The sequence below is a fragment of the Chaetodon auriga genome, chromosome 15, assembly GCF_051107435.1.
Source record: "Chaetodon auriga isolate fChaAug3 chromosome 15, fChaAug3.hap1, whole genome shotgun sequence".
Lineage (NCBI taxonomy): Eukaryota > Metazoa > Chordata > Actinopteri > Chaetodontiformes > Chaetodontidae > Chaetodon > Chaetodon auriga.
Genome location: NC_135088.1, coordinates 15,024,139 through 15,052,083, shown reverse-complemented (window position 1 = coordinate 15,052,083; position 27,945 = coordinate 15,024,139). Strand labels below are relative to the sequence as shown.

The following is a 27,945-nucleotide window of genomic DNA, read 5'->3' as shown; positions in this document are numbered from 1 at the left end:
AGTTTGGGAAATATTCGCGACTGGCTGTTTATTCGACATCAGGAAGCTTTCTGCGTGTTTTCTGTCGTTTTTTTGTGGAGGATCGTGGGGAAGAGACGTCTGCGTGCAGCTGAAACGGACAGAAGTGGTCGTCATGCTGGTCAGCGGCTTGGTTTCGGTGTCTTTGTTCATTCTCGCAGCGACAGGTGGGTGATTTTAACACTATTTTTTAATTTGAGAACAGTTAAAAGTCTGTATTGTTGCACCTTTTAGTAACAACCACAACAGTTAATATTTAGCCCTTAAACATTGACGCGTTGTGTTGTTCCTACTGACGGGGACCACAGGGCGCGCGGGCCGGGCCTGCTCGGCCTCCTCTGTGTGAGCTCAGGAGGTTTTAGATCAGGTGAACCTTTGACATGAGAAACCATGAAATAAGACTCTCTGTCGGCTCCAAGTTGCAGCATATTCAGGTCTTTTACTCTGATGCCCCATTAAAGTGGAGTGTAAGCAGCAGGTGTAGCAGGGCCTGAGTGGAGTAAAACCAACAACCACAACAATGTGGAAGGTGTGGAGAGACACAGATGTATTAGTTCCTCCTGTTTTGTAAAAGCAGCCATTGATTTCTGATCATGTGTAGGAAGAATGGTCCTGTAGTGACCTTAAGAGAGGAATATATTGTAACCCTGTTAAAACAGTCAGGTCAGTAAAAAAAGACACAATGTGCTCCATCAGCTCTGTAACTTACCGTAGAATTAAAGTTAAACTCTGAGAAACTTTGAGTGGGTGGATCATTATTTCCAGTGAGTAACTTCAAATCCCCTTCTGGATATTGACATTTAAAATGCTGTGCACTGTTTTCATAAAGCTGCTGACACAACTCTGTCATCACTGTAGAGTTATAGCCGTAAATGTATCATGAAGTCTCGCTAAGTGACACACGTCCCAGTCTGATGTTTGAAATAGACCCTGTGCAGCTTATAGGCAGGCCTTTATTGTTTACTCTTCGCTGGATCTCCTGGGGTCCTCACTGACAACTTCAAATTAAAATCGCACAGAATCAATAAGACCAAATATCTATCTATCTATCTATCTATCTATCTATCTATCTATCTATCTATCTATCTAGCTAGTTATCTATCTATCTAAGTATGTAGATCAGGAAACTTGATCGACATTTATCTCCCCGACCCTGAAACTTGCAAAGTATGCAAACAAAAAAAAAAAAGCCTTGCAGTGCTCTGGTTTCATTTTACACTCGGGGCTTATCTCTGCACCAAACCAAAACTGTGACGGAGCTTCCTTATCTCAGCTGAGACTGCCTGTGACAAAGGTCTGCAGGGTTTCAAGGAAGTCTGAATGGAACTGAAGTCCAAGTACAATAAAACGGTATTTGTAGATGTATGGAAGGAACAAACGGTATAAGCGGTGTTGCGCATATTAAGTTTAAGTCTTATAATTGTATATTTTCATCTTGTAGTGAATTTGGTGATGTGTACAATGAATGACTGAGTTTGCACACAGTTTATGATTAACCAGCTGCTGTTCCCTTTAGTTGAAGCCTCTCGGTTTGTCACACCAACATAGTAGTTAAATCGTGTAACTCCCAACACTTAGAGTAATGCCAGTGGTTTAATGTTGTGTCAGGAGGTGCGTGGACACATAGGAGCTGTGACAGACACGCTGGTGACGGCGTGCATTGATGATTTAGTCACTCGTGTCTCTGTTGTGGCTGAAGAGCCCCAGTTTCAATCTGACTGTTGACAGTTTCACCAGAAGTTTTCTGGCTCAGCAGTCAGGAATGAGCCACATTTTTTTTTTTTTTTTTGGCCACACCCTCGAGGCCTGTGAACATGCTCTGAGAGTTTGACAACGGGTGTGTTCTTCAAACTCAAGAGTGATTTTCTGGGACCTTTAACAGTCATTTTGTGAACTGCCACTGTCAGTTATTGTTAATACAGTGATTAGGTGATGTAATGAAGGCTGGTACGGTTGGACTGTGCTGTCAAGTCTTGTCTTTAGGGCTGTAGCTATTTTTTTTATTTTAGCTGTCATACATTATATTCTCAGTGAGTCATTTTGTCTGTGAAGTGTCAGTAACTGCCTTATGTAATTTCTGTTGGCCAAATTGACTCACTCAAAAGCTTGTTTTGTCCAACCAACAGTCCCAAAGCAAAATATTCAGTTATTTTTTATTCAGATATTCTGTTTATTGTCACAGAGGACAAAGAAATCCAGTAATAATCACACTTTTGCTTAAAAATGATTCAAAGCTGATTACTGAAAGTACTCAGGAATGAAATCTCTGCCACGTGTCACGTGTTCATCCTTCGAAATGTTCAAACACAGAGCGCCCTGATTCCAGAAAAGGAGCATCCTCGAGCACATGATTGTTTAAAGGATGTTACTGCATGGGCTCGAGGACAATTTAAGCTGTTAGTAAACTTTTTTCATATGCAGATGATTGCATTCTGTTTTTATTTATGTTTTCCACAAAGTCCCAACTTTTTTAGAGTCGGAGTTTTATGAGGGAGATCAAAAATTTGGTTTGCAAGCCTTCAATTCTGCTTGAAAAGTCACTGCGATACGATTGGTGCCAGTCTGCTTTGGACGGGTGCTGCTGCTGCACCCATAGACATGACTGTGCAGCCACTGACTCAATAACAGTAGTTGTACTTACAGGAATTAAGAATTTAGACTCAGCATCTTTTTAAGATTGTGGTGATGACTGTCTGTCTCTTAAGTCTTTAGAGACATCGTTACAGCCCAAGCAAACTCAAACAATGGTCACATAATAACCTTTTTAATATGCAGAATAAGTCATGCTGTGTGTATTATTCCTGTACATACTGTACATTGTGTATATAATGTTTTCTTTCTACTTCTTTCTCTCACTTATGTTTAGTTTACTGAAATATCTAAGAGTCTAATTACTTGTTTTATTTTCGTGTCTGTGTGTCCAGGTGTAAGTGGCTTTACAGTCACGACCGAAAACGCAGATGTACGTGTGAAAGAGAATGACGGTGAGTCCTGAAGACGGCAAATCATTTGAATGTAGATGCTTTTTGTAAAGGAAAGTCTGGAAATGAAATGAATATGTTAGCAGTGAACCTGCACAATCTCTCAATCACCTGACCTTTTTGAAAACAGCTGTGTGTAAGTTGTGTCATTTTAAGGTACATTCCAGCTGTAAATGAAAGCGTTCGGAAGCCCACCACACTGATGTCGTTTTTTCTCCAGTCTGTGGGGGCTGGTTATTCTGTACACAGCTACCTGCACACTTCCTTCATTTCACTGTGTTTTAATGTGAGGAAAGCTCTTTTCTGACAAATTCATGTTTATTTTTGGGTGTTTTGTGGAGGACTTCACTATTTAAAATGCAAAGGGATGCACAGACACATGCACATAGCTGAGCAGTAGCTGTATGGTTGTATTGTAAGGTTGTAAAGGTTGTCTTGTCTTTATCACTGGAGTAAAGAGTGCCTGTGGTTTTGGCTTGTAATGACCTTAGAGAGTTCAATGAGAGGTTATAAGATACAGCAAATGTGTAAATGCACGACCTTTAGGTGGATGTAAATAATTTCTGCATTCTTTTTTTTTTTAATAATTCCTTTTTGATATGGCATCATTAAGTCCTGAAGTCTGTTTTTTCAGGGGCTGACCTCACGTGCTCATATTCAGCCGACTTTGGTGCAGATGCCAGAGTTGAGTGGAAATTTGACGACTTGAAAGGTTCACAGACGTACGTGTTTTACGATGGGAAGCCAACAGGTAAGCAGGTTCACAGTTTTTGACACATTTTAGATTGTTTTGTGCATGTTTTGTCACTTGATCCAGTCTGTCTCAAAAACTAAGAGGTTTTAATGAAATTTTGCCTGAAGTTGGCTCAAGAAGGAACTGACCAGGGTTAGCAACATGGCAACAACAGCAGCGTCACCATTTATGAAGCGTTCTGCTTATTTTTCCTCGTAACTCCTGAGCTGTGAGCCGTAGAGGTCTTTATACCTTGGATCTCTTCCTTGGCCTGTACCTATTAGGGCTGAACAATATGCAGAACAAAATCCAACTGCATTTCATTTTCACTTAAAAAAATATGAAAATGCAGTGATTTACTGCTGCGCTCTACCAAACAAGCACCTTCCCTTACGTCTGGAGAATATGATTTGTCAACTGGAGCAGGACACTGCTTCATTTATGATGTATGTAGTGACACGTTTTATCTTTATCAAAACATTACAGCTCCTGCCAGTCAGATATTGCTTTTGATTAAATGCTGCTGCTGATGAACTGTTGAGTCCTTATTGTCTATCTATCGAGGCATTGCCAATGCATACATACTTCAACTGTTTTGAGTTCTTTTTCAAAACCCTCCTGCGTACTACACATCTCAACCAGTCTTAAATGAACCTCTTCTATTATTAAAGAGCAAATTCAGAGGACTAGGCAGCTTTGTGGGTGTACGTGCTCTCCGAATGCCTTTCAGTCTGTTACATATTGCTGCAACTCCTCCACAGGGCCGTATGAAAACCGGGTGAAGATGTACGGTAAGAATCTGAGATTCTCCGGAGTGACCCGCAAGGATAATGGAGCGTACGACTGCGAGGTGTCCGGCAACGGCAAGTTTGGGGAGAAGAGAATAAAGCTGACTGTTCTGGGTAAGGATCCTTTGTGATTCCATCCTGCAAGCACAGTTTTCCAATTATAGTCCAGCTAGACTGGCATCACTGCCATAAAATGACCCATAGTCTGATGTGGACTTCTTTGTCTTAAAATTCTGTGCTGTAATGGAGGTTATGTATCACTGTAAATGTGTTATATCTCACAGTGCCTCCGTCTCCGCCCGTGTGTCGGGTCCCCTCCTCGGTGACAACGGGCAAGGCGGCCTTCCTGTCCTGCCATGACAACGACGGCTCACCTCCGCCCACATACCAGTGGTACAAGGATGGCACCCTTCTGCCCACTGAACCTCACAAGATTGCTGCCTTCAAGAATGCCACCTACAACCTAAATTCAGACAGTGGCAACCTGGTCAGCTTTAAGCTATTACTTTGCACCGTCTTCACTGTGACACTTGTGTTCCCTGTGGCCTTTCAAATGAAAACCTCTACCCTGTCTGTCCTCCTCAGGTGTTTCCCGCTGCATCCAAGGCTGACTCAGGTCAGTACTACTGCGAGGCTGTCAACGAGGCCGGTCCTCCTCAGCGCTGTAAAGCTGTGACAATGGAAGTCCGTAAGTGTTCTTCTCTTCAATTTCAATAACATGCTTTAGCCTGAGCTTACATATTCAAGAGAGGGTAACTGTTAAACCAGTTTCAGCCGGTGGAGTGTGCTGCATGCCCAAACTGGAACAACAGTAAACTGGTTTGGCTGCATTAAAGGTGTTTGTGTAAATAGAGAGTGTAATGCTCATCATTAAGATACAACCTTCATTTTCACTTCTCCTGAAATGATTTGAGAACTGCAAAAGCTTTAGAGTTAAGTTTGTTTGTTTGTTTTTTAATTTTTGTGATAATGAGCTAGTTTACCACTCCATCCTGACAACGTGATGTTTTCTTTAAGGTGACCTGAACACTGGAGGGATCGTTGCTGCTGTGATCGTGGTTCTGCTGCTGTTGGCCCTACTGGGATTTGGTATTTGGTTTGCCCACAAGAAAGGATACCTGCCCAGTGAGTTTCCTACGTAGTATTAAAATCATATGATGTGACTGCAATCATCAATATGAGAGCCCACTCGTTGGGCATTAAATGAACCCAAATGAAACTGGAAAAAATGGGAATGTTTTCTACATTGCTTAAACTCACATGATACGACATCTTTATACGACTGGCTACAAGCTGACGTAATCAAAGAACGAGTCAAATCACACACTTCATAATGAATCACATTCAACAACTGACCAAATGTGTGTTTCATACGAGTTAAGGTGTGTGTTTAAAGGTCTGCACAATTAAAAGGCTGAAAATAGAAAATAGTTGATGGCAACACAAAATCTGTGATATTTGTCACACTGGTGCACGAAACAACAGCCAGTCCAACTTACCTATCCAAATGATAAATCATTTTCATAACCTCATAATCATACTTTATTGATCCCCCCAGGGGGTAACTGGGTCAGTTGCAGTCGCTCCCATTTTACAACAGTAATGGAAAAAAATATGTAGCAAAATAAATCAGCTACAGATAATAAACAATATGAAATCTGTAAACCATGTGTATTCTGCTACAATAAATAGCAACGGTCTATATAGAAATACATCTGCTGTGCTAGTTTCCACATCATGTAACAAGAATAATCGAGTCCTAGAATACTTCTACTGCTTTATACGGAATATAACTCTGGAGGCAGTGTCAGAGAGGAGGATGCTGTCAGAGTTTCATCTTCAACTAAAGCATGTTGTGCTTTAGTTTCTCCTCTTGTAACAAGTCTCGCGACCTGCAGTGAGTTTGCTGATTATCACTTTTGCACCAAACGCTTCATTGTACTGACGTTCTGTCTTTCCTTTCGTCCCTTAACAGAGAGGAGTGAGAGGTAAGAGGCTTTTCTTTTCTATACCATCGGCTGGATTTTAGCAGATAATCCATACACTGGTTTGCTGCTCCAGTTCGACTTGACACTCCCTCCTCAGTGAAATGCAGGTTTCCTTCACTTAACATGTATAGACTGGTCCGCTTTCTCTGCCACTCACTCAACGTGTTTTTGTTTTGTGTTTTTTAATTCTCCCTGCAGCAAACCAAAGTCCAATGTGGTGTACCAGCCCCCATCGTTGTACGGCGGTGAAGATGAAGATGTAAGTATGAGCCTGGCGCAGCCACGTGTTGTTGCTGGGTTATTGACGGCGTTTTCTGGGTTTAACAGACTGAGAGCTGAAGGAAAAATGTTGCGCTCCTGATGTGTGATGTGTTTGTTTTCAGGGGGATTTCAAACAGAAGTCGTCATTCGTGGTATAGTCTGCAGCAAACAGGGGCGACAGGACAGCACCTTGGTTTTAAATGTGTCAGCGTTGGATATTCCTCAAGTTTTTAGTAACTTCAGTCTTTCTTTCTTTTTGGCTCTGAAGTTGCAGGTTTTTTAGATCAGTGTGATTGTTTGTTTGAGTTGACCTGACCTGTCTGCTTTATGCATGTGGCGTTTAAGTATCAGGGTTATAGGAAATGATTGACTGTAGACCAGCAATGAGAGCTCTCTCATATGTTCATAGTTTTTTTTAATAGAGCGCTGTGGCCTACTGATGACCCATTTTTATCCATTTTTCCACCAGTGTTTGGAGTGTGTGCTCTGTGTGTTTCTGATTTTTGCCTCCTAATACCAGAACTGGTTTTTTATAGTTCAAATGATGCATCTGCATGTAAACATATCAATTTAGATGAAGGACAGATACTCACAGTATCTGTAATGAGAAAAATCCAGGTATATAAATGTTATTTTCTAGGAAACATGGACGTGAGTATAGCAGACAAACACAGTGTCTTGATAAAATGTTTTTTACTTGAACATTTTATTACATTTACTGACCTGTCACCTTAATTTCCTCCAGTACGGCTCTCTTATCTGAGTCTGAGCTGAAACCCTGACGGAGCTAGAATATCATAGCTGAGTGTCTCTGAATGGTGTTTTATCTTCTTCATTTTTTAACAAACCTCAAAACTGTTGTACAATATTCTTTTTCTAATGAAGTTTTCTCAATTTCCTTGTAAATAACAGTTTTACATCTGTAATTTACTGAAGAACAATTTCAAATCAGTTAGCGGTTGTTTCTGAGCTTCCTGACTTTAACTAGAATCTCTGCTATTCCTGCTTTTAAGGCATTAACATTTTAGGTGCATTAATGAATTGGACACAACAGTGTGAATTACTCATGTCAAGTTTTTAATGATTACCAGCATGTTTTTAGGCATCGTATCATAATGATTAGCTACCCAAACTGTTCTGATGTCAGGATCATAATATCGGTTCCTTTGTCCACCTCCAGACACTAAAAGGACGTCCAGAAATTCTCAGGTCACGTGTTGAAGTGGTTCGATAAAGTCAGACATCAGTTAATAGAATCTGTCAGGTACATTATTTAAATTGGGAAAGTTTTCTACATTGCTTGACCTTTTCTTTGTATGAATTTTAAAGCTGATGAACCAGCAGACAGTTGTAACTTTGCTTCATATGTTGTTGAATAAAATGTTTTTAAGTGTTTTAAAATTGACTCCGCTGTCATGTTTCAACATGGTAATAATCAGCTTTGTATAAATACATTACACGTTATAACTTCTGGTTTCTGTGCCACTTTGTTTGAAAGTCCACATGAGTCCTGATCCTGATGTGCTGTTGATTACCTTCATCCTTTCGTTGACTTCTATTTCCATAATATGATCAGTTTCCTTATATGATGCACAGCAACATTATCATGAAAGGGAAATAAAGTCGAGTTGTGCTCGTCCATGAACTCACCAAAGACACGTTTCAAAATAAAAAGCATGCACTTAAATGTTGAAGTAAATAAGGAATCAGCATACAGATACATAAGTGTCTGCCCAGCATTATACAGTCTGCATGAGGTCTGATCTTGAGCATGATGGGATGCCGATTGCTGATTTACCAAGGTCTATTTTTTCTTAAATTATTGTTAAGCTCTGTTTTTTCCTTTAACATTGCCTACATGAAACTGGAAATGCAAAAATTAGACCATTTCCTTCTATGATTCACAGGGAACTTCCAGTTAGGTCCTGAAAGGCCAGGATTTGACCCCAGACAGATTTCAAAATAAAATGCATCCACTTACATGTGGAAAAAAATACGGAAGTCAAGTACAAAACATCTACAAAATTAAGAAGTTCTTAAAAAGTAATATCCAAGCACACGTTTGCAAAGCTTGCCCGTAAGTTGCTATAGCAACTGATGATGGCGTGCCGCTCTCCTTGCTGTGCACTGCGCATGCGGGGAATGTCGACAGACACCCACTATCGCAGACAGGAAGTGTGACCAACTTTTTCCACCGTCCAGCCCTGCGTCGCCACTTTCCATCACACTGCTTCGACTGAGGGGTTTGGTGTCACCGCACAGGTGTGAGACCAGCGCGTCCAGCCGAGAGGAGCGCGTGTGACTTTCAGTTTAACGCATATTCCGCACAGATTTCCTGTCGGCTCACAGACGGCGCGCTGTTCCTTTAAGTGAGGGGGGCGCTCAGATGGCGCTGCAGCCTTTTACAGGCTGAAGCTCCGCTCACTCAGGACCCATTCATAAATAAGACATCGTATGGAAAGGAAGCTCATATAAGTCGCATCTGATTTTTCATTCAGCGGACCGGATGCGAGGGGCGAGCAGGAAGCAGACATGTCCACCGCGGTCGGGGACTGTGAATCGGGGGCACGGCTGAGAGAGCAGGAGTGACTTCCCATGGCTGACCCCGCCGCTGATGCTTTTGACTTCATGTGCGAGCCGTGAGGAGGCAGCTCGATCCAGCTCGGAGCGTTTGTCCAGCCCAGAGAAATGCTCGTTTCCTCGCAGGGTTTGCTGTTTTCTCCGTGCTTCCGCTTAACACAAGTAGCCCTGGTTTAAAGAGCCTCACCGCTTCGATCCGTCTTTTTTTTCTAATTCTTTTTTTTAAATAAATGAACACAGACCAGAGGAGCCGAGGACCTGGCATTCCGATGGAGCAGTGAGTTATGGCAGCTAAAGAGGACCTGTATGCCAAAGTGACCCCGCGGAGGCAGCGCCAGACCCGGCCGAGCACCGTCAAACATGGGTCCACTCTGGACGTGCTGCTGTCCATGGGCTTCCCCAAGACCAGGGCGTGAGTACACACACACACACACACACACACACACACACACACACACACACACAGACTATTATAACTAGGTTACATTCACAGCAGCATCCCTCACATTCACTCTATCCAAAGTTTAACGCCTCCTTTTCTGTCTCTCTGTGCATCATCATCATCATCATCATCATCATCATCAGCAGCAGCTCGTCTGCAGCATCTCTGCACCATGTTCTGAACATATGTCATAGCCTGTGGGGTCATGACAAATGACCCTCTTTAAAGTGCAGTTGCTGCTCCTCACTCCACAGCCACACTGCATGCTCCACAGCAGCGTTATGCAATGGGACTGAACTGCACTCATTCCGTTTTTTGTGCCACCCTGTTGAGTTTGATTTGGGTTTTTAGTGACAAATAACACCACAGACATAAAGTTACATCAACATCAGCTTGAATTTTACAGAGACTTACACGCCTGTGTTTGTCACAGGACACTAAATGCTGCACAGGGAAGTAGATCGTCCTAACAATACAACAGTGTAAATACACTTCAGCACAAGTACAAGTCCCGCATTCAAAATTTTACAGAAGTAAAAGTGTGTATGAACAGCAAAATGTACTTAAATGCAGGCCCATGTTCATTTTTTCATTATTTTTATTAATGACGTATTAACACGTAAGCAGCATTTTATTGTTGTAGATAGTAAAGTTGGAGCTATTTGTAAGTATATTATGTTATCATATAGTTAAATGTACCGTATTGCATGTGTCATACGTTTATTCTGTGAAGTTACTCATAACTGCAAATAACCGTAGTCCACAAGTAAAAGTACAAAACCTCTTCTTTGAAAATACTCAAAGAAGGAACTTAGTAATTAGCACTTAACACATTTGCTTAGTTAGCGTTACTGTGCTTCAGTACAGCAGCATCATGTGCAGTGTGTGTGTGTCTGTGTGTGTGTGTGTTCCCCACCATATGTCATTTGGACATATTTCCCGCTACAAAAGAAAAATACCAGGGATGCTCAGTGTTTTCTGAGTCATGCGCTTCACTCGTCAATGGAAACCTGATCCTGTAGACATCCCTGCGTGCTCCTCAGCGCTTCTTTTCATTCATCCTCCAGAGAAGAAGTTGCCAGGAAACAAGCAGCGTTGGCTTGCGAATGTCGTCCGTGCATTATGTAATCACATTAAAAAATGACAATGTGTAGTCTGACAGTGTGTCGTCTGCTTGCTAATGGAGTTGGTCAGCTCCAACAAATTCCAGCCAAAGAGTTCGTAATTATGTAATGTGTGTCAGTGTTTGGTTCACACGGGACTACAGGAGATTTTAAGCAGCATGTAGCACAAAGTCTCAATATTTGATGCCACAAATCATCAGAAATATTTCTAACCAGAGAAACCAGAGAAATTCTAAACATGTTCTGCATGAAGGTGCTTCATTGTCGACGAATGGGAGAGTAACTTCATTTAGAATGTAAGGTATGCTTTGTATAACCCGTCTGGTAGCTGAGCCTGTTAGCACAGCAAGCTGTTTTACCAAATGTATGTTTTTTAGAGTCCAAACACTATAACAAGCAGTTCCTTTTTAACACCAGCTTGAACCCATTTACACCTAAATACAGCCTTTGATATGGTTCATACGGATGCTGAATAGGTCTCAGATTTCAATTTAAATTCTGCACGGCTCAGTTTTTACGTCTCAGCCTCCTCTCACTGTCTGAACCCCACCTAAGCACATGATCTATAATCATAATGTCCCCTCTCATTGTTCGCTTTGTCAGTGACTCCCACATTATATATCAAACCCAGTGAGAGCGCCTTACTGTATGTGTAGCACGCCTGAAAATTGAGTCCAGTGTAACAAAAGAAATCAGCTCACTTTGGATCTTTGTCAGCAGCAGCAGTAATCTCACAACGCTGTGATTAACCCCCAGATCTATTACTTGATTCGGTATCTGAATTGCAGGATATAACACCGTCTGCCCGTGTAAAACAGGAGACAAACACTTACGAATAAGCGTTGGCAGTTATCTGAGTTTTGCTAAGTAGGCCAAAAGTGTTGAACGGTCTTTCTTCTTTTAACTAGACAGATACAGTATCTCCAAAATTAAGCCTTTTTATCCTCTGCAGCACTGGCTAAGGTCATCCAGGCTTTCATCGTTCCAGACTGCAGCTCTCACTCCTCCTGCCTAATGAACCACTGCAGACAAAATGAGTGACTGGGTTGTGTTATATTTGCAGACTCATATCTATTATTTATGACAGACTAATACACTTTGATTTGATCGAAGCTATAAATTTGTAATGAAGGGGAATAATTTAGCGTCATTACCTTCAAGCCTGTCTGCTCTGCTGTCAGTGGAGACACAGGAGCAGTCGTAGGAGAGAATACGGATAGTTACGTAATGCAAGATATGATGGTCGTGTTCGGTGTGCACTAAGTTTGGTTTGCTTCACAACTTTACCGGCGGTCACAGCACAAAGTGACATTCGCTCATCCACCTGAATGGGTGGTGACATCATGAGGATTTGCAGGGCTAGTTGGTGAAGCGCTAACTTGCTAGCTGGCCTGGCTGGTTGAGCGTTAATCAGCCACAATAGCTCCCAGAGCTTCTCCCTATTTTATCCTTCTGTTTACTTTCTCCTGCTATTTCATTCAGCATCATGTCCTTCAGTCCAAAGTTAGTGAAATCGTTTAGCAAACCTTCTGATTTTTGCTCTTGTTAAATCCTGGTGTGACTAGCTGGTGAACAACGTGGAGCATTTAGCTGGTTAGTTTGGCCGTGACACTAATCCAATTTGTGGGACATCTCCACCTGTGCAGATCTCCACCTTTGCTTCAGCCACCAAGCCACATTGGCAGGTGTTCATTTGAACTGATCTTTTCCCAGACTTTGGTGAGAGAGGAAGAGTGAGTAATAGGAAAATGAGTTATCAGTCATAGCTTCAGGGAACAGGCCAGTAGGGAGCATGAATCATGTACACACACACACACACACACACACACACACACACACACACACACACACACACACACACACACACAGAAGAGTCCCTCATCAGCTCCAAAAACACCTGTTTGGAACATTCCACAGGTAAAAAGGTTGATTAGTAACAGGTGATAGTATCATGATTTGGTATGAAAGGGGCATCCTGGAAAGACTCAGTCATTCATAAGGAAGGATGGAGCGAGGTTCACCACTTTGTGAACACATGATTGGAACGCTTTGCAAAATAAAGTATAAGTAGTGAAGTTTCCAGATATTCTCTTATTCTTTTTTGGGTGGAATAATGCCAACTCTCCCCTCACAACCCCCCCAAAAAATCCTGCAGGCACGACCTGAGTGACCTCTTTTCTTAATCAAAGCATCTCTCTGTGAAGGTCCACCGAGCCATCGCTTATTATGAGACAAACAAAGTTCCTCTGAGAACCCTGTGCATGGCCAGGCACTGTTGTGATGTTCTGTCTGTGCTTGCAGTCCCTTTCACTCTTGGGAAACATGCTCCTGTTTAATGATTAGTCATCTATTTTTGCTTCAACGTGTAAACAATTTGTTCTCTGACGTGTCTTAAATGGCACTTCCCTGTATCGCTGTGACCACGGTTAAATATTAAGTTATTCGTAACTTGCTTTCCTTCATGTTTTCCACCGTGTCCCATGTGCTTGTGCAGTAATACCAGTGTGTTTAAAAAAGGGTCCTGGCTTTGTCATTCATCTTGATGATCTAAATCTGAATGGTTGTATGGTGTGTCTATCAGCTGCATGCACAACACAGGGTGAAGTAAATGGGTGTAGTGGTGAGAAGCTTGGTTTGTAATTCTACAGAAACACACAGGATGGTGTGTGTGTGCAGTTTTAAATATCGTGCTTGTGGCCATACTGGAGTCACACACCTGGAAACTGGAGTCAACACGGACCACCCTGTGAGGGTCCCCGTGCTGGTTGGCTGAACGCCTGAATTACTGGCAGAACAGCGATTTTTAACGCCGTGGAGAGCTGAATTTAACCTCTTGGTTTTATGCAAAGGAGATGTTGAGGGGCTTGGAGACACATGAGAAGCGTACACAGACAGACAGACAGACAGACAGACGGTCTGCGGCTCCTTCGTTTCAGCCATGCATGAAGCATAAACTTGCGTCAAAGCAACGGTGTGAAGAACTTTGACTGAAATGGAAGCACATTTGAATAGGATGTGGGAAACAGACTTGGGTGTAATCACCTACTGCGGCTTTGTTTGGTTTAGTAACACTGAGGAATAATGTGGCAATTGTGAGCAAAGGGAAACAGGAAGTCGATGACCAAAATGTAAGAGAACATCAACGGCAGTGACGGAGGCCGAGGAGGGAAATGACAGATTTTACAGCCTTTTTTTACTCTGTTTGGTTCTTACAAGATGTAGATGGAGGCAACCAGAAGTGTTCTGTAAGGCAATGCAGCAGTGTCATGTGATGTTTTAGACCAATCACAGTGACGCTGGTGTGTGGAAAATTCAACTGCCAGGCCATGGTCAGAGAGCCTGGTCGCACTCATGGTCATGTATTGTCCCGCAAGAATATGGCCCCTGATGAGAAGTCAGTCAGTACTTTGACATAACACAGCCCATCAGTGCTCAGGTGTGCAGGACTGGCTGATTGAGGAGAGGCCAGGCATCAACATTTCCACCGAAAGACTGAAATTGTGGATGATTTTAGACTTATATGAATGCTCATCTATATTGCTATGTTTTTTTTTGTCCATTTTCGGGCACGTAAAAAGGTGAATCTTCTTGCAGTGTCACTGACGTCTCGCCATAAGAATTACAGAGGGAAAGGCGATGCATGCAGCGACTCATTCGTGCAGGTTAGACCAGGCGTTGACCGTCGCGTGCTGCAAGTCCATCGCTGTAACCGATCTATTGCTGCCACTTTCAGCGCTCGGCCATGACGAGGGCCAGTGGTGGGAATGACTGCCTGATGACACCTTAACGCAAACACGCATGACAAATGTTGAATGTTTTAACGATTTTAAGAGAACTGAAATGCCATGTTGTAAGAAATTTGTTGTTTTGTGCTGGTAATTCAACTCTTGAGGTAGTTTTTGTACCTCTTATTTCACACAGAGGAATCAGTCGTTGATCTCTTACACATTTATCGTCTTTTTCATTGTGCTTGTCGAACGACGACTTCAAAGCTCTGTGGTTTCTGAGCTGCAGCTTGTCTGGCTGAGATGAGATGATATACAATAATAATACTTTTTTTTTCACCTTCTAACTCTGTGAAGCCTTTTGTGTGTTTAAGAGGAAGCCAGCGTGAGTCTGTTCTCCTGCCTAGGTTGGTTTCATAACTCCCACCTTTACTGTAACAGCATGTATAAGCTCACTGTTCACTGACATGCAAACATGCCCCATGAGAGGTCACGTTAGTTTATTTGCGTGCTCGACATGATTAGTACAGTGCATATCTTGCACGTACATGTGCCACTTTGGTGACTGCACGTGCAGCTTGCGAGAACAAACTCTAAGCTCATATTCAAGACAGCCAAGAGGAAGTCGCCCATTTCCGGAAGTTGCTTGTGACCTTTACTGAACGCTCTGTCGAGACGGTGGTTTGAGGCCGACTGAAGCGGGGGGTTCGCATGTCACTCACAGATAAGGTTTGGTGCATCGACTGAGATACCACATTTTTTCTCACGAAGGGAAGGCCTGAAGAGTGGCAGAGGCTGCCCGGACAGAACAGATGCTTCAAAAGACACCAGCATGCCTCCAAAACATGGCTGTAACTCTCCAACCTGCGCTGCCGGCTGTGTATGACACATCCCGATACTTTGAGGAGTGCTGCGTGATGCATCACAGTTTTGGCACCGTGCCTCAAATATCCTCAGTGAAACATTCGCTTTGTGCTCTTTGACTTGTTTCGCTGACGTCAGGCGGCGATAAAAATAACGCTCATGCCAAAAGAGTGTGTTGGGTTTGACAGGAGCGGCGATCATCAGTTGTTTCAAACCGGTAAGCTTGACAGATGCAATAACCAAAGGAAGAGGAATATTATTAACATCCTTTGGTCACACAGAGGCCCACACAGTCCATTTAATGGTGTCAATCTCCGACTTGCCCGGTCTGCCCTCGTGGACTTCTTGGCTCTGTTGCCCAGAAATAATGAAGTGCGAAGGGGAGAAGCAGTTCCAGACACTGGCTGTACACAGCTAGCTTTGTTAGAGAGCTTCGAGTGAAACGCTGCCTTGTCAGCTTGAAAGAAAAGCTTTATGAGCGCACAACACCAAGAGCCGGCCTTGTTAGTGACTTGCTGACCCTAAACAAAATGTTGTGGCCCCAAAACACTCAAACAATTACCTCCAGTCACTCCCACCATTAATAAAGCAGTGTGACATTTTGCGAAATACTTTGCAAGAAAGCGAATAAGAGTCTCTCCCAAATGTCAAACTGTTCCCTTTAATATTTACACTGACTTCATTATGTGTCACTTCATAATGGTGGCCCCGAACAACAGCTCAAACAAATATTACAACTATAAGCGCACTCAGAGAGCGCCGAGGCCAGCAGTCCAACCCACTCTGTGTGTCTGGATATATTTCTAAAAGTGTTATTAAAAGCTATTATTAAACGATTGTTAATTATACCAGAATGTGGTTGTGCCTCGCTGAAGCCTCATCTTCTCAGCTGTGCATTGGTCATGCGCTTCTAATTTGGAAAGATTTCACATACTTAACAAGCATTTGTGCGAACGAGAAAACACTTTATTATCACGCATTTATTTACAGCTGTCACACGTTTGAACTGGAATAACATCGTGAACATCGCCGCTTGTTGTCAAAAGCAGCTGTTAGGAAAAACTCCACGTTCACACTTTTGAGTCAAATTCATATTTGCATATTGAAAAAAGACTTTTCGAACTGAATATTTACACGCTGGGAAATGATTGTAGTGTCTTTCATATGGTGTAGAGATCAAAACATATATATCAAATATAACAGAAACAACAGAACAAAGCTGCATTAACACACATGAACATCATCTTTTGCACCCATTATACGGGATCACACTCATCATTTAGTAATTACAGGTGCACATGTGAGCATTTACATTGTGTAGCCACAGAAAAAGCGCTGTTACAGCTGTGGTTTTGCCGCTATTGAACTGGATTTAAACATGTGTGGCTTTTATTCCACCGCGGCCAAATGTTGACGCAAGTGAAAAGTAATTAGTGTATTCTTCCTGTCGTTCAGATCTCATCCAAAATGTAATGGGTTCTTCTTTCAAACAGCGAGTGAGAAGGTCGAGGCGGAGGTGGTAGCGTGGTGTTTGGCTCGGCGCGGCCTCGCCAGGCCTGAGCAGAGTCGGGCAGACTGGTCGGAGGGAGGCACATTTCCTCTGCTGACGGGGCTCTCCTCAGGGGGCAGTCTGGTGTTGGGCAGCAGCAGTGCTCTCAGCGCTGTTAGAGCGATAAGTGGTCAGTGATGAGTGCTCGCCGGCGGCCTGTAAACAGGAAATGTTGTTTCGCTCATAGAACCGAGTCAGGGAGGGGCCCCTGGGAGTATGTAGCTGCAAGTGTTAGTGTGTGTACACATTTGCGTGTGTGTGTTGAGACGGGGTGACATGGTTTTGTTTACTTCGCTTTTAGATGCTTGTAATGTTCGGCTTTAATTTATGATTTCCTTTTTCTGTCTTGGCTAATATGCAGCCCTGAAAGGCACGACGTTTACGGAGTCGAGTTTTGTCTCAAAAACTTCAAATGCAATGTTTACAGGAAGCGATCACACCCATGAGATGCTTTGAAAAGTGTGCAGATTGCCTGCGAAGCGATAACTGTCTCTGAAAGATATTCAAATGGCAGAAAGTTCAGCTGTAATAAACAGTGCAAAGAATGTTTATATGGATGAAAAAGCCAAAACACCGCTGTTTAAACATGCAACATGCTGCTGGGACATTAAAAGTGCAGTGAGGTGAAATGAAGAAACAGGAACTGAAAACACTTCCCATGTGTAGGTGATATAATTGAAAAGCTATTTTCCAGTATGGCCGGCAGCAGTGTTGCATGTGCAAATGAAGTGAAAGCCTTCATCTGATAATGGCCACTGTCATTTATGCAAACAGGACTGCTGGTCCGTAGCCGCACTGAATCCAGAGGGAGTTCGCTCCCTCGCACCGTCTAATCTTTTTTATCTCCGTCTAGCTGTGAACAGGAAATGCAGTTTATAAATAACTCCCTCAGTTCGTGCTAAGAGCAAAGGAGAAGCCTGTGGGTTAGATTGGAGGACAGTTTGCCCACGACTGCTCTGAGTTTGGTCGAGCAGATAGAAAGCAAATTTGACAAGTGAATATTCGCTTCAACCAAAGCACAAAGTGTTCGATGGCAGATGCTGTCGTCCAGGCCGAAACATCGCCCAGGCTGGCCTGAGAGAGGGAGACGGCTGCTCTCTGAGGGTGTCACAGATGTTGGCGTCCCGCTTTCTTAAAAATGGAAACAAAACAGAATTGGCACTATATAATCCAAACGCATGTTATTCTCCATATGCAGCGTGAAAATGACAATAGTCTGCATGTGCAGTGGTTGGCAGGGACCCACCCAAGGTCTCCCGTGCATTATAAAGGCCAGCAGGGGCCTTGCATTGGGTAGAAAAGTGGAGCTAAATACCAAGGATGCCAACTAAGGAGGGCCTCCAGGAGGCCTGGGGTTGAAAGTTTGCCTTTTGCTGATAGAGGATGCAAGCAAGGAGGAAAAAAGGCTATTGGTATGTAGACTGAAGCAAAAGCTAACTAACATTATAGCAGCTTGTTGATGGATCGGTAGAGCTAAAATCACAAGTCGCGTAATCGATCAACAGGAAACCATTTTGACTGTTTTTGAGGGTTTGCATCATCGCTCAAACAAAACAAGCTATTTCAATGTGTCCGTTTGGGCTTTGGGAAATGGATGTGTTTATATTTTTCTCTATTTTCTTTATTTAATCACCAAACTACAAATACCAATCAGCAGATTCAGCGGAGGAACGGACTCTTTAGCTGCGGCCTTCAGTGTCAGAAGCAAGCAGCAGACCCACCAAACCTGGAAGTGAAAGTGTCAGAGAGAGGGTTGAAATGTGCTGAGGTTTCACATTGTGCAGGCCGGCACACTCGCAGTATCGCAGATTGTTTGTGTAGCATTGAGTGATCGTGCAAAGAGTCCAGATTTTCAGATGGCTTTACCTTCAGCATCGACTCATGTTTCTTTGTGAGAGAGCTGAACCACACGCATCACCTGTAAGCATCTGGTGATGAACTACGACTTCCTCCTCGTTTGTCACCTCAGTCTGAGCCGGGCCAGATGTCTTTCTGCTGTCTCGACTTTGTAGGTTAAAAGAAGGATCTGTTTTCTTCTTTTTTTTTTTTTTTTTTTTGCTAACCACAGTTCAAACAGACATCCCAGAACATGGCCTCGGTTCATCACTGCACAACTGAGAACATGGAAATGCAAAGAAAGTCAAACATTTAAATGAAATTGAGAAATGAGATCAGATTTTCAGAGTTTTTCCTCCCAATATGTCAGTTCAAATGACTCAATATCAGCTGTACAAAGTGTCCTAATGTTACATTCAGTGTCAAACTGCTGGTGAAGGAACAAGTGACATGTATATATACATATATTCACACTGTGTTGTGTGAGAGGATGCAGAGTGCAGTCTGACGGTCTGTGGGAGCCTGCAGCGAAAACTGCTGGAGTGGCGTTTCCCTCCATCTCCCTGATTCTACAATATCTGAACAGTGACCGTCTTCATCAGCGCAGTACATGACAGCTGACTCATGGACGCATTACGATGTCTGTTGTTGGGAAAAATGTACTAAAATACAATAAAACTCAATATTGGATCAGATAGTACCAACTATCATCATCTAATCTCATGTTCTGGTATCTGTGAAGTCTTGGTGCAGACAGTGTCTTTTTTTATTCATTTCACAGCCCTGAAGCTTAAACTTCAGCCTCTTGCATTACATTTACAACAATATACCAAAGGGTCTTTAGTTTTAGACATTGCTATAAGCATTAAGTATGTCCCACATCAATCAGTAAGACCTTTTCTGCTGTTTGACGTCACACAGGTTCACTCTTATAAAATACCACAGCGATAAGAAGCAAGCAATCCAATGTTCTAGCCCCGATTGGATTCTGTGACGTCTCAGCCACATCTGCTTGTAATCCCATCATGCCTTCTGAGAGAAAATCCCCTTCTTTCCCTTCATCCGGGCAGCACCAGGTGGAACCTCTGAATGGGACGACTGCAGCCAGCCAGAGGCTCTCTGGCTTAAGCCGTCTACATGCAGCAGAGCTTTCAACTGTGGGAACAATGAGGGCAAATGTTGTAATTGTCACTTCACAGTTGTTGGGCCTGTTCAGGTGACTGAACAGAACACTTTCATCCTTATAGCATCGCTATAGGTTGTACTGGACTCAACTTTGCCCTGCGTATGTGTGTGTGTTGTAGTAGATCAGTGTGAGCCATCTGTTACCACGCTGCAGCCTTGGCGTTCCCATCCGGCTCGCCGCGCTCTGCCCCAGGGTTCGCGGACTTTGCCGTATCTAGGACCCTCTCAGTGGGACAAATATAAAAATAGCTCATTGAGTTTGAACGCTCGAGTGGCACGATGAACGCCGTCAGCGCCGTCACACGGTCACGTCTGTGTCCGTATCAAACTGTGGCGCTGCAGCCGTGCCCAAAACATCAGCTGTAGATTGTTGTTTTCTGTTTATTAGAAGGTCCGTTCAGTTCAGCAGTGCTGCCTGTAGGGACATGGAATCGTTGTGGTAGGTTTTGTTTTTGGTTGTCTCATGTCGTGAATGGCTGATTAGTTCTCAGGGACTCGGGGCTGTGCTTCGCTTTTACACAAAGCACAAAGAACAGCTGGCAGGAGATGGGGTCAAGGTTTAAACGTTGAAAGCTGTTGAGACAACGTGCAGTTGCTCAAAATGCATTTCCTGTTGCTTAATAATGAAATGAGCCATGTACCCAAACATTGCTCTTTTTTGTTATTTCAGGGCAGGAAACACAAAACCAGAAAAATGTTTATGAGAGATGAGTCTTTGGGACGCACAGAGAGGCTTTAAAATGAATCAACAGACACCTCACTCTCACCATAATGATAATAATGAGTGGAAAGTCTCTGCTGTACGTGTGCCACATCTCTGCAGGCAAGGCTGTAAGAGTCCAGCGTGTTAGAGCACACCACTGACGTGTTGATTGACTGAAAGAGTCACCGCCTGAGTCGCCTCCAGATGCTCTGTGTCAGTCCTCTCAAAGCCAAGGGAAGCTGACCAGATCAGCGAATCCCTTCAGAGGCGGCCCGCGATACCAGAGGCTTTATAAAAAGACACTAATTAGATCCTGAGCACTCGAGAGTAATCACGCAATCAGCTCGCTCATGTTTCGGGAAAAGAAGCTACAGTGTGAAATGACACAGATACAGTAAGTCACATGGGAGGAGGTGACTGTCTGACCTCCTTTATGTTGTTTTTAATGTGCGTTACTCTGAAAAACAAAGCATCAACTCTGTTTTCAGCAACATCACGGCCATATTTAGGACACAGGGGTCGTTACTGCATCATTGAATCACTTGTAACAAAATTTGGTTCAGACTGAGCTTCATGTTAAATCCAGTGTGCACTGAATACACTGATTTGATCTTCTGAGTGGGATGAACACACTTCACAGATGACAGAACCAGATTTTTTTTTTTTAGTATTTTCACCGCAAAGAATACGGCTGTTTGCAATCAGTATCGATGCTCAATTTCATGAACCTCTGGTATGAATAATGGACTCCTGTTATGAATTATTGTGTGCTTGTTGTTATTTTACTGCTCTCTGGGGATGTTTGGTCTTTGTTCATTGCCATGTGGAAGCGCTGCAGCCTCCTCCTAATAAACACAGTCCGGAAGAGCGACTATTGATTTTGTGAGCGTGCTTTGATCTCCCTCTCTCTTTCTCTCTGCAGCTTGAAAGCTCTGGTTTCGACAGGAGGGAAAAACGTCCAGGCAGCCTGTGACTGGTGAGAGCGACGCATACTTTCACTCACACGCTCTCCCACAGTTATTAATGCACAACTGGAATGTTTCTTGTAATGGTGAACGTGACATCTGCTGACCCAGCTCCACAACATTACCTTGATGTGTCGCCGTGCTGTTGGAACAGTGCTGCCCTCTGCTGGACATTAGACGCCCCCTCTCCCACTTTTCACTTACCGCCTTGGGTCTTCCTGGCTGTGTCTGTCCCTCCAGGCTCTTCTCCCATGTGGATGACCCCTTCTTGGATGACCCTCTGCCCAGAGAGTACGTGTTATACCTGCGACCCAGTGGCCCACTGCTGCAGCAGCTCTCGCACTTCTGGCAGCAGTCCCGCCTCTCCTGTGGCAAGAATAAGGCGCACAACATCTTCCCCCACATCACCCTCTGCCAGTTCTTCATGGTCGGTGTCAATATTCATGTTCTTTTGAATACAATTCACTGGCATTCACATCACAACACAGGGACATAGGTGTGCCATTCCTTAACTCTGGAACATTTCCCGTCGGGCTGTCTCTGTCCTCAGTGTGCTGATGGGAAGGTGGAGGCCCTGTCCGACGCTCTCCAGGCCACCGTGGCCAAGTGGAAGGCTCGTATACCCATGCCCCTCCCGCTGGAGCTCTACACCTCCTCAACCTTCATTGGCCTCTTTGTGGAGGAGCAGGTGGCGGAGGTGCTGAAGGGTTTCGCCGCTGACTTTGCTGCAGAAGCAGCAGCTAAAGCAGGTTTGAGTCTCCTTTGTCCCTGTGATGGAAATCACAGTACTCATGAACGTTGTCTATTGGAATCATGTTGCTGCTCTCGTGTGACAGTTTATGAGGTGCTTCATATACAGACTAACTTCTTTTACTGTAGTCATACTTTGTAGTTGAGCTGAGCGGTATCACCAGATGATGCGTTTTCTGTGGGTTTAAATCTTTCTGTCAGTGGAGAACCACTATAAAAAGAAAGTGAAGTGAACGCTACATCATTCCCATGAGTGTACATGTATGTATGTACTCATCTGGTGTGCACATTTTTTCTTTTGTCCAGATGTTCATGTCGAGCCCCATAAGAAACAACTTCACGTCACACTGGCATACCACTTCCAAGCCAGTCACCTTCCAATTTTGGAGAAGTTGGCCAAAAGCGTGGACGTGTCTTCAGGCTGCGACTGGCTGGCTGTGCTCTTCTCTCGCGATATTCGGTTTGCTAATCATGAGGTAGATATTTGAACGCCAAATGAAAGAAATGTTGCTAAAATCAGATGCATGTGTATTCCTTTGTATCTCTATCAAACGGCTATCAATCATCTTTCTTCTGCAGACACTGCAAGTCATGTACCCGTATGTGCCTCAGAATGACGATGAGCTAGAGCTGGTGCCGGGAGACTTCATCTTCATGTCTCCGGTGGAGCAGGGCAGCGCCAGCGAAGGCTGGGTGTACGGCTCCTCGCTGGGCACGGGGCTGTCGGGCCTACTGCCCGAGAACTACGTCAACCGCGCTGACGAGTCTGACACCTGGGTCGTCCACGGGTAAGGAAGGGAAGCACGGGATAATTGATACAAGTACCGTCATTTGTTTCTTACACATATGAAGCTGTGCTGGGACGGAGTGCACAGAGTGGAGAAGCAGCACTAAAAGCAGATGCAGATTATCACTGATCGTCCCTTAAAATAACCACTTCACAAAGGCATCAAACTGGCAAACCTGGCACAGTGGATGAACTGTGTCGTATTTAAAGTGCTTTGTGAATAAAGCTCTCTGTGTTTCTCTGATCCTCAGGTCTCACTCTATTCTCAACTGTGCCTCTCCATCCAACTCCGGCAGCACTGTGGGTGGGTTATTATTTGATGGGAAGCTGAATGACAGTCTCCTCGACAGTCTTATGGATCCTCCCAGCCTCACTGGCCTTTGTCTTCCTATGCAGGTACAGCGTTCTGCCGTGCAGTTAGAGTGTGTTAATACCAGTGATGACTGTATGTGCTTCTGGCAGGAGCCTGAGATTACTGCTGTGCGCCTCGTCTCTAAAGTCAGTCTTTGTCTCAGATGTCGAGGCCGACCGGTCAGTCCTCCCTGTCCAAGATGAGGCTGTTTGTGTGCCGCCATGGGGAGAGGATGGATGTGGTGTTTGGGAAACACTGGGTCACTCAGTGCTTTGACTCCAAAGGTTGGCATGCTGGCATAGATTAAGCACCTTTTTATACTGTAGTCTTCCATGAGGCGCTTTGGACTATTTCCGTCTTTCGTGAGATTCTCATTTGTGTTTGTGTAGGTCGATACATTCGCTCTAATCTCAACATGCCGTCCAGCCTGCCAGCGAGAAGCGGAGGTCACCGGGACTATGATAAAGACTGTCCGATTACTGTGTTTGGCTCTACCCAGGCCCGCCTTGTAGGTCAGTACATTTTATGTACAGTTGATTAAATCAATAAATATGTGTAAAAGAGGCTATATGCCAATGCACGTTACCGTAAATTACTAAAGGATTTAGCTGTTTAAGGATCATTTGATAAAGCTGTGACACAGGATCACATTGTGTTTTGGTCTCTCTCAGGTGAAGCTCTGTTGGAAAGCCATGCGGCAATAGACTTTGTTTACTGCTCTCCTTCTCTTCGCTGCGTCCAGACTGCTCAGCACATTCTGCAGGGTAGGACCTCATCTTCTTGGCCCTTCATCAATACTCTGGCCACACTCGCAGACAAGTTACCCAGCAGCTGTTAATTCAGGTTTTTTCGGCCACCATGTTGTGTGTACATTTCAAAGTTCCTGCTGTATGCAAATGTTGGATTTGCATTCTTAGTTTTGGGTCTGAAACCTGAGTCTGAGTTTGGCTCAGATCTCAACAGGATTTGTTTGGTTGTATAAAGCTTTAATGAACTGCAGCAAGACCTCTGAGGTACCTAGAGACATCATTAGGAAACAAAACGGAGAGGAAAAGACAGAGCTTTAACAGGAGGTCCAACTCTTTGCTGTCCATTTACACATTCAACTTATTTTCTGTGAGTAAAAAAAACATAATGAATGTTTTTTCTTTTTTAGAAATATTTTTTTGACTAAACTTTTAAACTTCCAAGTCCTGTCATGTTATTGATTTAGGACACAGGGGTCCAATTACTCTTACTGCACCAAGTCTTACATGTCATGGGAAGATGTATTTATAGGTTTTCTGTAAAAAAAAAAAAAAAAAAAAAAAGCAAGACAAAATGACATGACAGCTGACATGACAGAGTAGGTGCACTGTTTACTCCTTACCGTAATCTAGCAGTTCTCGCTGTGTTTCGCTCTGTCTCAGGTCTCCAGCAGGAGGGAAAGACAAAGATCCGCGTGGAGCCTGGGTTGTTTGAATGGACCAAGTGGGTTTCAGGCACATGTTTACCCGTCTGGATCCCCCCAGCTGAGCTGGCCGCTGCTAACCTGAGTGTGGACACAACATACAGGTACACAGCAACACCAACGCTGCAGCATCTATATGCTTTCATCTGTGTTGCAGCAGTTTATTGTGAACTTCTCCATCTGTTGTTTTGTCCCTAGACCTCATATTCCCATAAGTAAGTTGACGGTGTCAGAGTCCTATGACACCTACATCAGCAGGAGCTTCCAAGTAACCCGAGAGATCCTGGCAGAGTGCAAGAACCTGGGTAAAGAGGAATTGTAAACATGTGTCCAGGGCTTCATATTTAAACTAGCTTTACAAAAGCAGCAAATGTTGGCAACATTCACTGGCTACAATGGCCACTTTCATTGTAATGTTTCGCCTTCTTCTCTGTGTAAAAGCACATGTGTCAAAGAACCTGAGCGTTTGAAGCTGTTAATGTGAATGCGGTTCTCTGTTCTCTGCTTCTTTCACACAGGAAACACGGTCCTGATTGTGGCCCATGCTTCCTCCCTGGAGGCTTGCACTCGCCAGATACAAGGCCTCACCCCTCAAAACTCCAAGGACTTTGTCCAAGTTGTTCGAAAGGTCAGTTTGCTGTTTCCGCTATGACGCTCACTCATTTCTGTCTTCTCCTCAGCTCTTTTCTTTGATAACATGCAACATCTGTCTCCTCTTTGTACAGATTCCTTACTTGGGTTTTTGTGCTTGTGAAGAAATGGGAGAGACCGGGGTGTGGCAGCTGGTCGACCCACCCATCTTGCCTCTGACACATGGACCCAATCACAGCTTCAACTGGAGGGAAATGCTAATGCAAGACTGAAGGATATGCTGTTTGGCTCTCTATCATTTGGCAGCCCTGAACTGCTGAAAAAAAATATTTATTTTTAACCCATACTGTTATGAATCCAGCCCAGCTACCAAAAAAAAACCAAACAAAAAAAACAAAAAAAAAACACGTCTGGCTTCCGTCAAAGACATCATGCAAAAAAAAAAGTGCATTCATTGAAGCAAATGTATTCACACGCACTGCTCAGGAATGAGAAAATACAGTTTGCGCGGAGATCACGGGACAAATGAGCTACAGATTGGGCGGCAGCTTGTCGCGTTTCCTTCAGCGTTCCACTTCTTAGCCCAACATGTGGAGGTGCTACGAGAAATCTGGATATTTCTTGATGGTTTCTGATGAATCAGGTTTTATGCCGTGAGAGGTGGTGTCATTCAGCTCCGTCTGCAGCTCCTCCACAGGCGGGGCGGTGAAGACTTTGTGCTCCGCTGCCTTCTCACACACTGTGACAAGAATTAGATGAGAGAGACTTGTACCACAGAAATATTTTTCCACTTGTCAGAAATTATTATTTAACTTGTAGCTATGACCCTCCTGCCAAGAAAAAAAAAAAGAAAAAAGAAAGAAAGAAAGCACAAAAGAAATGCTGACAATCAGACAGGGGAGAACTGATCTTCATTGTTTCTGGTGCTGAGGTGGAGAGTTTCTGATACCTATTTTATTCCTGTAAATGTCATATCATGAAGTGATTCTTCTAAGTTAACATGTATGTGCCCACATGAATCATTTAAACTTCCTGCAATGCAATTTTGATACCCACCACACGAGCAGCCGAGTCAAAATGAGAAAAGGAAGTGAATATAATGGAACGCAGACTGCTGTTGATCATTTCGTCCAGGTGCATTAACTAAAAGCTCTGACTGTCACTCTCTCTAAGCCTGATAACCACACTTCTTTTTAAACACTTTCCAGTTTTGGTTATGTCAGATGATTTAATTGCTTACTGCCTATTCCAGTTATTTGTTGTATGACTCAGAAAATCTATTGATACTCTCAAAAATGAATAAAGCAAAGTTGTGGAGTTATGAAGGCTTATACATATAAGCCTGTGCTGTGTGTTCTGTGAAACATTACTTCTTGCTGCCATTTACAGCTGTTGACTAAAGTGAGAAAACACATCCCCCAAATATATTTCATTGACGAAGTTTTCACTTTACTGTGCACCTGTTGCAGAATTTTCACACGTGGTGCAGTATTTTCACAGCAGACTGTTTGACTTGTCATAGCAGGAGAAGCACAAGTGGAATGAAAAACATGAATGACATTTCCGTTCCATTCAGTGTTCCAGTAAATTATGATTATACTCTTCCAGTGAACCTTGATGCACAGTGGCAGCACCTGCCTGGAATGAAATGCGGCCATCATTAATGGCATTAAACACACCTGTGCTGTGCACCTGTTACGACATGACAAAAAAAAAACAAAACAAAACAAAAAACAGTGTGCCCTAAAATGTCTATTGGATTTGAGAATTCTGTAAGGTTACGGAATTAAATTCAGTTATTTAAAATTTATTTTATTCTTTTTTTGGCAGGATTCTTCTGGTTAACTTTATTTTATTTTATTTTATTTTATTTTATTTTATGTCACTAATTCTTTGGCGCACCACCACCAAGGACTTTGTGTCTTCAAGAAAGAGCACTTTTGGATAGTTTGGACCCTGAAGTGGAGTCATTTTTACTTTTAATGAGCTTCAAATATTTCGAGGAATATAGAGAGGAGTTGTGAATATTATATGAAGCCTTAATTTTTGTCACAAATGAAGAAGAGTATGATGAAGATAAGTATGAGAATGAGTTGGCTAACGGTTACTAGCTAAAAGTCACCTAGCCACCTAGCTTTGTCCGCTGCTATCTCAGGTGAGGCATTTTGTGTTTGTTCTGTTGTGTTACTCTGCAAAAAATGTGAACTTCGTGTTAATTTTATCTGTGGAAGCGTCGACTAAACAAACACTAACCTCACGACAGGTAACGTCAA

General features: G+C 43.4%; 2 protein-coding genes across 4 annotated transcripts; both read left to right on the top strand.

Annotated features, from left to right (window-relative positions):
- The first annotated feature begins 53 nt into the window (after positions 1–53).
- On the top strand, positions 54–7,460 carry f11r.1 (F11 receptor, tandem duplicate 1). 2 transcript variants are annotated; one of them, XM_076750975.1, is made up of 9 exons: positions 54–185; positions 2,943–3,002; positions 3,634–3,750; positions 4,494–4,634; positions 4,805–5,007; positions 5,106–5,208; positions 5,538–5,658; positions 6,707–6,767; positions 6,892–7,460. In XM_076750975.1, the coding sequence occupies exons 1-9, from the start codon at positions 134–136 to the stop codon at positions 6,925–6,927; spliced, it is 894 nt and encodes a 297-aa protein (XP_076607090.1). In that variant the 5' UTR covers positions 54–133; the 3' UTR covers positions 6,928–7,460. The 2 variants fall into 2 exon arrangements, with proteins under 2 accessions (XP_076607090.1, XP_076607091.1); XM_076750976.1 differs by lacking the exons at positions 6,707–6,767; positions 6,892–7,460 and adding an exon at positions 6,496–6,528 and having other exon boundaries at positions 5,538–5,645.
- Positions 7,461–8,993: 1,533 nt separating this feature from the next.
- Positions 8,994–26,986, top strand: ubash3ba (ubiquitin associated and SH3 domain containing Ba). 2 transcript variants are annotated; one of them, XM_076751145.1, is made up of 15 exons: positions 8,994–9,476; positions 9,590–9,761; positions 21,700–21,753; positions 21,983–22,169; positions 22,293–22,491; positions 22,799–22,968; positions 23,072–23,280; positions 23,531–23,675; positions 23,795–23,915; positions 24,021–24,143; positions 24,303–24,395; positions 25,041–25,185; positions 25,280–25,386; positions 25,600–25,709; positions 25,807–26,986. In XM_076751145.1, the coding sequence occupies exons 2-15, from the start codon at positions 9,634–9,636 to the stop codon at positions 25,942–25,944; spliced, it is 1,929 nt and encodes a 642-aa protein (XP_076607260.1). In that variant the 5' UTR covers positions 8,994–9,476; positions 9,590–9,633; the 3' UTR covers positions 25,945–26,986. The 2 variants fall into 2 exon arrangements, with proteins under 2 accessions (XP_076607260.1, XP_076607259.1); XM_076751144.1 differs by having other exon boundaries at positions 9,174–9,761.
- The last annotated feature ends 959 nt before the right edge of the window (positions 26,987–27,945 follow it).